The sequence below is a fragment of the Bufo bufo genome, chromosome 4 (assembly GCF_905171765.1).
Source record: "Bufo bufo chromosome 4, aBufBuf1.1, whole genome shotgun sequence".
NCBI lineage: Eukaryota > Metazoa > Chordata > Amphibia > Anura > Bufonidae > Bufo > Bufo bufo.
In genome coordinates, this window is record NC_053392.1 from 52,992,535 (window position 1) to 53,005,562 (window position 13,028).

Below are 13,028 nucleotides of genomic sequence, written 5' to 3' on the forward strand. Positions count from 1 at the left end.
CACTCTGAGGAGCGATGAACCCCTTGACTACTGGGTGTGCAGGCTTGATCTGTGACCTGAGCTATCCCAATTTGAAATAGAACTTCTGGCCTGCCCCGCTTCAAGTGTCCTGTCAGAAAGGACCTTCAGTGCAGCTGGAGGTATTGTCACTGAGAAGAGAAGTCGCCTAGGTCAAAAAAGTCTAGATTACCTCACCTTTATTAAGATGAATGAGGCATGGATCCCGAAGGGACTGACAGTGGGCGATACATTTGACTAATAAAGGCCTGGTGATGAGATGAGCTGCCTTGGGCTAAAAATGGTCCACACGCTGCTGTATTTTATCTCTGCATACCGGATGACTTGCGTGACTTATCTGCCACCAACTAGGGTTCAAGCCAAAATGTTTTAGTGCACTTTCTGTCTGGAAAACATCAATTTTTCTGGCCGCTGCTACAGCAGCGGCTGCAACAATACCTAGTTTTTCAGGCATGTGTACGTGCCTAATTTTTCTGGCCTCTGGTGCTGCACTGTGGCTGCAAAAAAAAAAAAAAAAAAAAAAGGCACATACATGTGTCAATTCCCCTTCATGATCGTTACCTTGTTGTGGTGAATGGGCTTGCGTATCACAATGAAGCGACCACCTCTATGAGTGTGTTGGCAATGGCAATGTTGGCACACCCCAGATGATAAGGTCGTTGCTTCATTGTGAACAGACCAAAAGCGATCGGCTGGATAATTTTGCATAGAAAAAACATTAATTTTCTTTGTGATCATCTAAGGTAATCATTAAAGCCTACTAGGCCAACAATGGGCCCACACTGCAGAATCATTGTTTTCTGGGTCACTTAACTGTCACTGCACTACCTCAGCACGACCATAGGCTTTGAAAAACCCCCATCGCCTGCAATCTCCCAAACGTGCGCACGAGCACAGTCATCGCTACACCAAGATTGACGCATAGAGGAATAGAATTTATGTCATGAGTGTGTCAACTATTGACAACTCTTTGCGGTTGTCTAAAATTTATTCCATACACGTCCCCTGATAGGGGACGTAACAGGGATTAAAATGATAGGAATAGTACTACTTAACACACCACTCATATCTGGTGGCACAGTACATTGCACGGCGTACGCGCAGTGACCCAAATTGGAACTAGGAGGACCAACCAAGCATCTTTTTCCATCTCCCGGTTCCTAAAATCTATTTCATACACCGGCCCCTGATAGGGGACGTAACAGGGATTAAACTGATAGGAATAGTACTACTTAACACACCTAATTATAATTATTATAATAATAATAATAATAATAATAATAGGGGACGTAACAGGGATTAAACTGATAGGAATAGTACTACTTAACACACCACTCATATCTGGTGGCAAAGTACATTACACGGCGCACGTGCAGTGCCCCAAATTGGAAGTAAGAGGACCGACCAAGCATCTTTTTCCATCTCCTGGTTCCTAAAATCTATTCCATACACCACACCGGCCCCTGATAGGGGACGTAACAGGGATTAAACTGATAGGAATAGTACTACTTAACACACCACTCATATAGGGTGGCACAGTACATTGCACGGCGCACGCGCAGTGCCCCAATTTGGAAGTAAGAGGACCGACCAAGCATCTTTTTCCATCTTCCAGTTCCTAAAATATATTTCATACAACGGCCCCTGATAGGGGACAAAACAGAGATTAAACTGGTAAGAACAGATTTTTTTAATTAAAAAAAAAAAGAGGACAGCCTCTGCGGAGCTGGGTATTTTTTGGCCGCGTTACTGAACGCTCATGCACAATGGCTGTAGGCTCATGCGACCTTTTGCGGAGGTGACCAACCTGGTCAGTCAAACCCAAGGCAACATCATCGACCTCATCCCATATGCGTTTTTTCTGGAGCGTGCCCTGCGAAGAGTGCTGGATCAGGCCATAGATGAGCATGAAGAGGAAGAGTTGTGGTCACCATCACCACCAGAAGCAGCCTTGTCGTCGTTGATTGCTGGACCTGCGGCAACGCAGAGAGAGGAGTCTGAAGAAGAGGAGTCAGAGGAGGAAGGTGGCTTTGAGGAGGTGGAAGACCAACCACAGCAGGCGTCCCAGGGGGCTTGTTGTCACTTTTCGGGGACCCTTGGTGTTGTACGTGGCTGGGTAGAGGAAGAGACCTTCAATGATGTCAGTGAGCACAAGGAACGCGAAAATTTGCATTCGCTGTTCGCGAACGGAAAATTTTATGTTCGCGACATCTCTACTCACAGCCCTACTATCCCCCTCTTTTCTGCCACTACTGCCCCACTACTAACTGGTACACCTGACCCATGTAAACCCCAAGCCGCCAACGGTGACCCTGACCCTCACCCCGTACTCACCAGCCCTTTCACTAACTCCCGTAACCCCAAAAACAGCACTCCCAACCTACCCGCAACGGACACCCCCGGGCCCCCCCAACCTCGGGAGCCCCTCCAAGACAAGCAACCGCTAATGAAGATTCACTGCGTGTATCACCTGTCTGCGTGGATGCTGTGATTCCACCAGCCGGATCAGGAGGTATTGGAACTTGACCGGCGCTCATCTTTCCTCTAGCTGTCCTCTGGTCTTCAGCACTACCTGTGCCCCCTATTGCTGCTGCTTCTGCTGGAGCCTGCACTTCTGTAGCTCCGCCACTAGAGGCCGACATTACAAAAGCAGGAGCCGACTCTGAGCCAGTCACACGCTGCCCAATCACAGAACCAAGCACAGGGCCGTTATCCTAACCCCACTGTTTTGCAGAAGGAGCCTGGAGTCCTCTCCCACACCGGGCAAGGTGAGTCCATCCTGGCCCACTTGCCGAACCAGTTCCTTTTTCCCCGCTGACTCCATCTGATGAGGGGACATCCCGACTACCCACCCAGGGTCCACCTGCTTAAAGGATTCCTACCTGCGGTGCTTGCCGGAGGGACCCCGGAGTGGCTCCTCCAGATTAAGGTGCGCCGGAGGCCTAGTCCTCCGCAGCCAGCAAATGAGGGAAGCCGTAGAGGCTGAGTCCCCCGACCCCGGCAGCAAGCTCGCCACTTAAGCCTGCAGCCACTCTGAACCTCTGCTCTCCGCTGCCGCCCGGAGCTGCGCCAGCAGCACATCAACTGACGACATCTTAACAGCCACTCTAGAGGTACGCAGCAGCTCTGACAAGGGCTGCTGCACATCTGCTGTCCCAAGATGGCCCCTTTTCCCGCCCTTGCCACCCATTTTAAACCCTGTACCCCACCCCTAGCGCACCGCCCTCACCGGCCCTAACAATTAACCCCATATGCCCCGGAAATATTACACTCCTTTCAAGCTTCAGTCATGCCAGGCCTACCCCCAGGTTTGCAGCCCAAGGTCCGGCCTGTGCTGGATGCTTTCCTAAACTCTGGTCCACATTGTCCGTAGAGATATATGGTAATATGGTAATCTTTGCACCTAGTCATCTAGCTGCTTTTAGGCTTCTCCCAGTCACTGATGCTATGGAGTCCATAAGCTAATGCTGCTTCTACCTCCACTAGACTTGCTCTATATCCATGCATTTTCTTTCTGGTCTGTGCTAGGTAGCTGTAAGGAAATTGTCCACACTCCCTCGGCTTGGCCATACCAAAGGGGCTAAAGTGGCAGATACATACTGGACTTGTGCTGTTCCGCACCTCCATCAACTTCCTCCCTTCTCCCAGCTAACTCCCTTACTTCTCCATCTGCCTTGACACACCCTAGGAGATATATATATATATATATATATATATATATATATATATATATACAAAAGTTTGGACACACCTTCTCATTCAAAGAGTTTTCTTTATTTTCATGACTATGAAAATTGTAGATTCACACTGAAGGCATCAAAACTATGAATTTACACATGTGGAATTATATACATAACAAACAAGTGTGAAACAACTGAAAATATGTCATATTCTAGGTTCTTCAAAGTAGCCACCTTTTGCTTTGATTACTGCTTTGCACACTCTTGGCATTCTCTTGATGAGCTTCAAGAGGTAGTCCCCTAAAATAGTTTTCACTTCACAGGTGTGCCCTGTCAGGTTTATAAGTGGGATTTCTTGCCTTATAAATGGGCTTGGGACCATCAGTGGCGTTGAGGAGAAGTCAGGTGGATACACAGCTGATAGTCCTACTGAATAGACTGTTAGAATTTGCATTATGGCAAGAAAAAAGCAGCTAAGTAAAGAAAAACGAGTGGCCATCATTACTTTAAGAAATGAAGGTCAGTCAGTCAGCCGAAAAATTGGGAAAACTTTGAAAGTAAGGGCTATTTGACCATGAAGGAGAGTGATGGGGTGCTGCGCCAGATGACCTGGCCTCAACAGTCACCGGACCTGAACCCAATCGAGATGGTTTGGGGTGAGCTGGACCGCAGAGTGAAGGCAAAAGGGCCAACAAGTGCTAAGCATCTCTGGGAACTCCTTCAAGACTGTTGGAAGACCATTTCAGGGGACTACCTCTTGAAGCTCATCAAGAGAATGCCAAGAGTGTGCAAAGCAGTAATCAAAGCAAAAGGTGGCTACTTTGAAGAACCTAGAATATGACATATTTTCAGTTGTTTCACACTTGTTCATTATGTATATAATTCCACATGTGTTAATTCATAGTTTTGATGCCTTCATAGTCATGAAAATAAAGAAAACTCTTTGAATGAGAAGGTGTGTCCAAACTTTTGGTCTGTACTGTATATATATATTGCCATCACCACCTAGGGGTGAATAGTTGTAATGACACACTCATCTAAAACAGCCTGTTATAAGGAATTACAGTTTAAACACCAATACATTGACATGACATATACGGAAGTTTGAAATGTCCACTGTTAGCAGTTAGTGGGACACTACACATGTTTCTCCTTAAACCACTCAAGTGTTGATTTAGCAGTTTGTTTGGGGTCATTGTCCTGCTGGAAGGTGAACCTCCGTCCTAGCCTCAAATCACGCACAGAGTAGTACAGATTTTGCTCAAGAATATCCCTGTATTTAGCACCATCCATCTTTCCCTCAACTCTGACCAGTTTTCCAGTCCCAGATGGTGTTCTTTGGGTGATGTGATGTCTTGGGTCTGCACCATTCATAGATTTAATTTAAGTCTCATCAGAACTTCCTTCATACATTTTGGGAGTCTCCCACATGCCTTTTCGCAAACTCACAATGTGCCTTTTTGTTTTTTGCTAAAAGTAATGGCTTTCTTCTGGCCACTCTGCCATAAGGCCCAACTCTATGGATCGTACGGCTTATTGTCATCTTATGTAGAAATACTCCAGTCTCTGCTGTGGAACTCTGCAGCTCCTCCAGGGTTACCTTACTGTAGGTCTCTGTGCTGCCTCTCTGATTAATGCCCTCCTTGCCCGGTCCGTGAGTTTTGGTGGGTGGCGGCAGGTTTGCTGTTGTGCCATGTTTTTTCCATTTGGTTATGATAGATTTGATGGTGCTCCTGGGGATCATCAAAGATTTGGATATTTTTTTATAACCTAACCCTGACTTGTACTTCTCAACAACATTGTCTCTTACTTGTTTGGGGAGTTCCTTGGTCTTCGTGGCAGTGTTTGGTTAGTGATGCCTCTTGCTTACGTGTTGCAGCCTCTGGGGCCTTTCAAAAAAGGCGTGTATATGTAATGACAGATCATGTGACACTTCATTTCACACAGGTGGACATCAGTTCACTAATTATGTGACTTCTGAAGGTAATTGGTTGCACCAGAGCTTTTTATGAGCTTCCTAACAAAGGGGGTGAATACATACGCATATGAAAATTTTCTGTTTTCTAGTTTTATTTATATATTTTTCTCATTTCACTTCACCAACTTTATTGTGTTCTGATCCATCACATAAAATTCAGATTAATAAAATATTGAACTTAAGGTTGCAATGTAACAAAACACAAAAAAAAGTAAAGGGGGTGAATACTTTTGCAAGGCACTATATGCCCTATTAGTGTCCTCACACAGTAGCTATGCCCACATAGCACATCCACACAGTAGTTATGATCTCATAGTACCCCCACACAGTAGTTGTACTCCCTTTGTGCGCCCGCAACAGAAATAATATATAGAAACTGATGGCTTGATGTGCCCATAGACTATATTTGGGCAAACATAGTTAAAAAGTGCACTCTTTTGATTCTGTTTGTCACTATTTATGTTTCTGTACTTTTTAAACTTTTTTGCAGGACTGACTAGAGCAGCATACCACGCTTTTCTGTAAAAAAAAAAAGTATAAAAACATACAGTATACAGTACACAAATATATTAAAACGTATGCACATCCGTCAAAAGTATACGTTAAAAAAAGGAATAAATCATTACAAAGCTGCATACATTTGTATATCTTTTTTTACTGTATGTCTAAACGGAACCACTTGATGTACAGCAAAAACGGGATGTGAACAGGTCCTGATACTCACAGAGCACATCCTGCTCTTTCTATCAGAAGGCTCTAAAAGGTCACATCATTGTGCCTGCTGAGCCGAGCAGGAGAGTACACAGGCAATTCCCTCAGCCAGGGAATGATCCGCCGACTTTGAGTTTTCCCCCATAGCTTAGTAGTTGTCTTGACATCACCGTATTACGTGCCACTGATCAAAATTGCTTCTAATCCATACGCAAAAGATCAGTTAAGTGCACCGAGGGTCCAAGCCACCCTGTGTACACTTGCTCCTCCTTCATCTGCCAGCCCATACCTCTTTACTGATGGGACCAAGTTCCTGCATATTCATCTCACTTGGACCTGTCAATCAGGAAACTGAGGGAGAAGCTAGCAGAAGAAGCAGGAGGAGCAAGGGTGCACTTAATTGCTCATTTACGTATGGATTAAAATTCCATTTTCTCCAGAATAACGCAATGGTTGACTAAGTGAAAGGTTTCATTACATTCCGCTGAGCTATCCATACAAGCCATTGGGCCTGGTTTAACAGTAAATTTTGTGGTGACAGATTCCTGGTAAAAATCATCCAGTATTCAATATGATTTTATTCCTTTGTGTTTTTCAGGGAAAGCCTGAATCTACTGAGTATTTCCACAATGAAAACTTAACTATTTTGGTTGAAAACCTTTTCGCAGCTGGAATGGAGACCACATCAACCACATTGAGATGGGGACTTCTACTCATGATGAAATACCCAGAAATTCAACGTATGAATCATATTTATGACACCAAGTAAAAGTTTTACAATATCAAAAGATTAAAGAGAATATATGGCCAAAAAATTATGCATAGGTTACTAGTACATGGCATGTTTTACCTTGTATTGTCATTCTAATTTTATTTTCTATACTTTTGGTTTACTTCTTAGAGACGTTCCTCAATGGTGCTCCTTTTCCCTCTATCACAGCATAGTTACATAGTCCATCGAGTTCAACCAAGGGATAGGTGGGACGCGAATCCCAGAAGGAAATGAGACTCAGATTTCTACATGTTTTCATAAGCATTAATGTTGTTTACTTTCAAAAATGTATTGTCACTACCAGAGCTTTGGGACGTTCTCACAGCTCTGTTTCTCCACCCCTGTGATGATGTCACTACTAGAGCTGGGAGGAGTTCTCACTACTCTGTTTACTTTTGGTTTCTTTCACCACAGCTGTTCTTCATGTGTTTGATTTCCCTCTCTTTATATCACCCCTCCTCCTATGATAGGATGTGGATTATAGTTCTCACTTCAGTTGTAGCTCTTGCTTTAGTTTCCTAACTTGTGGCTATCAGTTCACTGGACCTGTGTTCTGCTGCAGCTAGCACTCCGGATATTGCCAGCCTGTCCTTGGATCCGTCTTCTCTGCAACACCTCCAGCTAAGTGTGCAGACATTGTTGTGTTCCTGTTTATTTCTGACTGGATCTGAGGTGGCCACGGTTCCCTCCATATACTGAGTAGGGCACTGGTGGCCGTGCCCCTTCCACTATTGTAGGGGTTACAGTGTTCATTAGTCTTAGGCACGTGGGCATGCCTCGTTCCGCCATTGGGATCCGGGCATGTGCTTTAGCAGAATAGGGAGAGCGTTGAGGGTTGGACAGGGGTCACCCTTTATCCTCCCTAGTTCTGGGTCCAGTCAGTAGCTCTGTACTGTGTATTACTATTGTTGCTCACAAACAGCCGTGACATTTATCTAAACCCTTTTCAAAACTGTCCACTGTTCCTGCTGTGACCACGTCCTGAGAAAGTCTATTCCACAGATTCATAGTTCTTACAGTAAAGCAGCTTTGATGCTTCTGGAGACTGAACTTTTTATTCTCCAATCTGAGTCTTTTGAGGGCATTTTACATGGAACAGTTTTTCATCTTATTTTTTGTATCGCCCATTTATATTTTTTTATACGTTAATCATGTCCCCCTTTAGACGTCACTTCCCAAGACTAAATTAATTCAATTCTTTTAATCTTTCTTCAAAACTAAGACCCTCCATGCCCCTTATCAGTTTAGTTGCTCTCCTCTGTACTTTTTCCAGCTGCAGTGCGCCCTTTCTATGGACTGGTGCGCAGAACTGAACTGCATATTCCAGATGAGGCTGCACCAATGCTTTGTAAAGTAGTAATATTACATCCCTGCCCCGCGAGTCCATGCCTCATTTAATGCGTGACAATATCCTGGTGGCCTTAGAAGCAGCTGATTGATATTGTATGCTGTTATTTAATCTACCATCTACAAGGACACCCAAATCCTTCTCTATAATCGACTCTCCCAGTGTTACATCACCTAGGACATATGAAGCACAGAGATTATTACTACCAAGATGTATTACTTTACATTTATCCACATTGAACCTCATTTGCCAAGTTGAGGCCCAATCACACAGAGTGTTCAAGTCAGCTTGTAGTTTATGGACATCTTCCATAGACTATACAGAACTACATAGCTTAGTGTCATCTGCAAAAATAGAAATGGTGCTATTAATCCCGTCCTCGATATCATTAATAAATAAATTAAATAATAGAGGGCCAGCACTGAAACTTGGGGTACACCACTTATAACCCGGGACCATTCTGAATAGGAATCATTAACCACAACTCTCTGGACACGGTCCTTCTGCCAGTTTTCAATCCAATTACAAACTCTTGCAATGCTCTTGCATTGCAAAGTATAATACTTCCAGATTGCCTGTAGGTGGCAGCACTGGACGCCTTTGCCATGGCAACCGGACGCTTTTGCAAAGCGTCCGGTTGCCATGGCAACAATCGGGTGCTGCAATCACAGCGCTGCAGCCCCGATGGTGGAGAGAGGGAGCTCCCTCCCTCTGTTAACCCCATGGATGCCGCAACCGCAGCATCTATGGGGTTACAGGAGAGTGTCAGCATAGAGCTGACACTCTCTGCTGATGCCGGCGGCTCAGGAATGGAGCCGCCGCCATCACACACAGAATGGGGAATCGGGGGCAGCGCTGGAAGGGGGGGGGTCGTGGGGTACAGACTACAATGGGGCAGGAGGGGCGGCTAGAAAATTAATGCAGGGGGCGGATCGCATGCCAGGAAGGAGATGAGCAGGAAGGAGATGAGGGCACAGATCGGCGGGGCACAGATCTGGGGGGGCACAAAGGGGCACCATGTGCTTAGAGTGGCACAGATCGGGGGGGAGGGTGGGCATGATGAACACTATCGGCTTTCAGGCTCTGATCAGAGCCTGAAACCGGCATTTTAACACTGCCGCGATCCGATTGGTTAGTCTGCACAGAGGGGGCACAGGGGCACAGCAATGACTGAGCTGAGCTCTTTAAGCACTCTTGGGTGTAATCCACCTGGACCCAGAGCCTTGTTCACATTTGCCTTATTGAATTTATCTTGGACCATATCTACAGTTAACCAATTGAGTATATTACTGGATGTACTAACAGCCCCAGCACAACATATATCAGCTCCTTTGCCTTCTTTTGTATATACAGAGCTGAAAAACCCATTTAGTAACTCTGCCTTTTACTTATCTTCAGTGACTACCCCCCTTTACCATTATTTAGGGGACCTACCTGCTCGGACCTTGTTTTTTTTGCATTTATATATTTGAAGAATTTTTGGGGATTTGTTTTGCTCTCTTTTGCCACCTGCTGTTCATTTGTATTTTTGATAATTTTATCTCCTTTTTACAGATTTTATTAACCCCTTTGTAATCTTTAAACACTACAGCTGACCCCTCAGATTTGTATTTTTTAAATGCCCTTTTTATGTCTTTTATTGCCCTTTTTACAGTAGCTGTCAGCCATGGGGGGTTTAATTTTAGCCGTTTATACTTGTTACCTAAAGGAATGCATTTTTTAGTGTGATTACTGAATGTGGATTTAAAGCTCTCCCATTTATACTCAGCATTATTATGTGACAGTAGATGCTACCAGTCTATGCCCTGAAATGCTGCCCTCAGCCTTTTTGAAATTCAGTGTCTTTGCTCTGCCTGACAGAGTTTGCTTCTTATAGTTTAGGGGGAATATAATTATATTGTGGTCACTATTACCTAGTGTTTCTCGAACAGTAACATTTCCAACAAACTATGCATCATTAGAAATTACCAGATCCCACAGAGCATTGCCCCTAGTCGGAGCCTCTACAAACTGGCCCATAAAATGGTCCTGCAGCAAGTTGAGGAATTTTCTCCCATTTGTGGTTGAGGCAGAACCTTTGTGGTTGAGTCAATGTCTGTGAAGTTAAAATCTTCTATTATGACCACTGTACCATCCTGTGCAGCCCGCTCTATTTGGTTATACAGTTGCGTTTCTATCTCCTCTGTGATGTTAGGGGGTCTATAGGTTACACCAAGTATTATTTTTTCAGTGTTTATATCCCTTTGAACTTCCACCCATAAGGTTTCCACATCCTCACCATCCGCAGCCACAATTGCCTATTTCACACTTGTCTTCAGATCACTCCTCACATATAGGCACACACCACCACCTTTTCTATTGATCCTGTCTTTCCGAAATAGTGTAAAACCCTCAATATTTACAGCCCAGTCATGCGAAGAATCCAACCATGTCTCAGCCACACCAACTACATCTATGTGTCCTTCTAGTACCATAGCCTCCAGCTCCCCCATTTTTCTAGCTAGACTTCTGGCATTTGTAAAAATACATTTTAAATTACTATTACCTATAAAGTGAATATCTGGGATTTTTGGGTTACCTTAGTTGATGTTAATATGTAACAGGTTTGTGTTACTAGCAGTTCTATTTTTTATCGGTGTATAGTTCTGCCCAGTCTTCTACCTACTTTCCTCACTAACCCCAGCCCCCACTAAATCCCCACTGTCCCCTCCTATATCCCACTCTCTATCTACACTATCTACCCCCTTATTAGTATGACCCCCCCAACCCTCCCCCCAGATCCTAGTTTAAAAGCCTCCTCCAGCCATCTAACCATTTTTCCCCCAAGGGCAGTTGCACCCCCCCATTAAGGTGCAGCCCATCCCTACTGTAGAGCCTGTAACTGACAGAGTAGTCGGCCCAGTTCTCCATGAACCCAAACCCTTCCTTCCTGCACCAGCTTCTGAGCCACTTATTTAACTCCCTAAGCTCCTGTTGTTTCTCTGGTGACTCTCATGGCACTGGTAGCATTTCTGAAAACACAACCTTGGAGGTCCTGGACTTGAGCTTCTCTCTTAGGTCCCTTAAATCATTTTTAAGGACCTTCCATGTCCCCCTGACTTTGTCACTGGTGCCAATGTGTGCCATGACCGATCCGCAATATGCCAAACTCGAGCACCTGGAAGACAACACACTGTTCGGCATTCACGGTCTCGGTGACAGATGACCCTGTCTGTCCTCCTTATAATAGAGTCCCCTACCACCAGCATCTGTCTAACCTTTGCTGCACTCCTTTTCCCATCCTTCCTGCAGTGGTCATCCTCCTGGTTGCTAGGAGAAATGCCCTGCTGCAGTGTTGCTGGCCCTGGGCTTTCATCCCTAATATCATCCAAACAGGCATTTTTACTAGGGAGTTCCAGCTCAGGACTAGCCTCCCTGGCACTTTTCCCTCTCCCCCTTCTTCCTACAATAACCCAACTGCTGACCTGATATTCCTGATCTTGCCCTCCTCCTCCCACCTCCATTTCACTGACCCCAGTCAGTGCCAGCACAGTGAGGTCTAAGCCTCTCTCCAATTTGCAATGCCCCTAAGTATTTCAAGTTGCTTATTTAGATCCAAGATCTGGGCTTCCAAATATGCAACATGATTGCATCTAGTGCAAATGTATTCAACCTCGAATGGCTCTTCAAGCCACTCATACATTGCACAGGACACACACTTAGTAGCATTATCCATGGAGCACATGTTTAAATGGGGATGAACAGTGAAGAAGGAAAACAGTAAATATGAGTTAGAATTAGACCCTGTCTGCTGTAGTTGGCGGACTAGCTAGAATCAAGCCAACAACACACAAGGAAAATCTATCAAACCTTAGTTTCTTGCTCTTTGTGATAAACTCTGGTTCTTTAAACTCCACTTATTCACAAGCCCACTTAGTACAGCAAGTCCAGGTAGAGCGAGCAGTAATCCTATTCTGAAATATTCATCTGGATTGCTTATTTGATGACCTTACGTGAATATTAAGTGTCATTTTATCCATTTCCTGGCAGAAAAAGTGCATAATGAAATTGAAAGGGTGATTGGATCGGCACAACCTCAAATGGAGCATAGGAAACAAATGCCGTATACAGACGCCGTCATTCATGAAATTCAGCGCTTTGGTGATATTGTACCGATTAATGTCCCACATGCAACTTCTGAAGATTTGACATTCAGAGGGTATTTTATACCAAAGGTAAGAAAAAATACTCAGCTTTAGGCCTCATGCACGCAAACGTATTTTCTTTCCGTGTCTGTTCTGTTTTGTTTTTTTTGCGGACCATATGCGGAACCATTCCTTTTAATGGGTCTGCAAAAAAAGCGGAAGGTACTCCGTGCATTCCATTTCCGTATGTCTGTATTTCCGTTCCGCCAAAAAATAGAACATGTCCTATTATTGTCTGCATTACTGACAAGGATAGTACTGTTCTATTAGGGGCCAGCTGTTCCGTTCCGCAAAATACGGAATGCACACAGACGTCATCCATATCTTTTGCGGATCC

General features: G+C 44.6%; 1 protein-coding gene and 1 pseudogene across 1 annotated transcript in view; one reads left to right on the forward strand and one right to left on the reverse strand.

The window, feature by feature from the left end:
- The window catches only part of LOC120997240 (cytochrome P450 2C14-like), a 183,763-nt gene that overhangs the window by 105,070 nt on the left and 65,665 nt on the right, over positions 1-13,028 (forward strand). Inside the window, exons 7-8 of the mRNA XM_040427244.1 lie at positions 6,986-7,127; positions 12,537-12,721. Coding sequence (XP_040283178.1) covers positions 6,986-7,127; positions 12,537-12,721 — 327 coding nt within the window. The remainder of the gene's footprint in view (positions 1-6,985; positions 7,128-12,536; positions 12,722-13,028) is intronic.
- Positions 1,552-1,730, reverse strand: LOC121000102 (annotated as a pseudogene).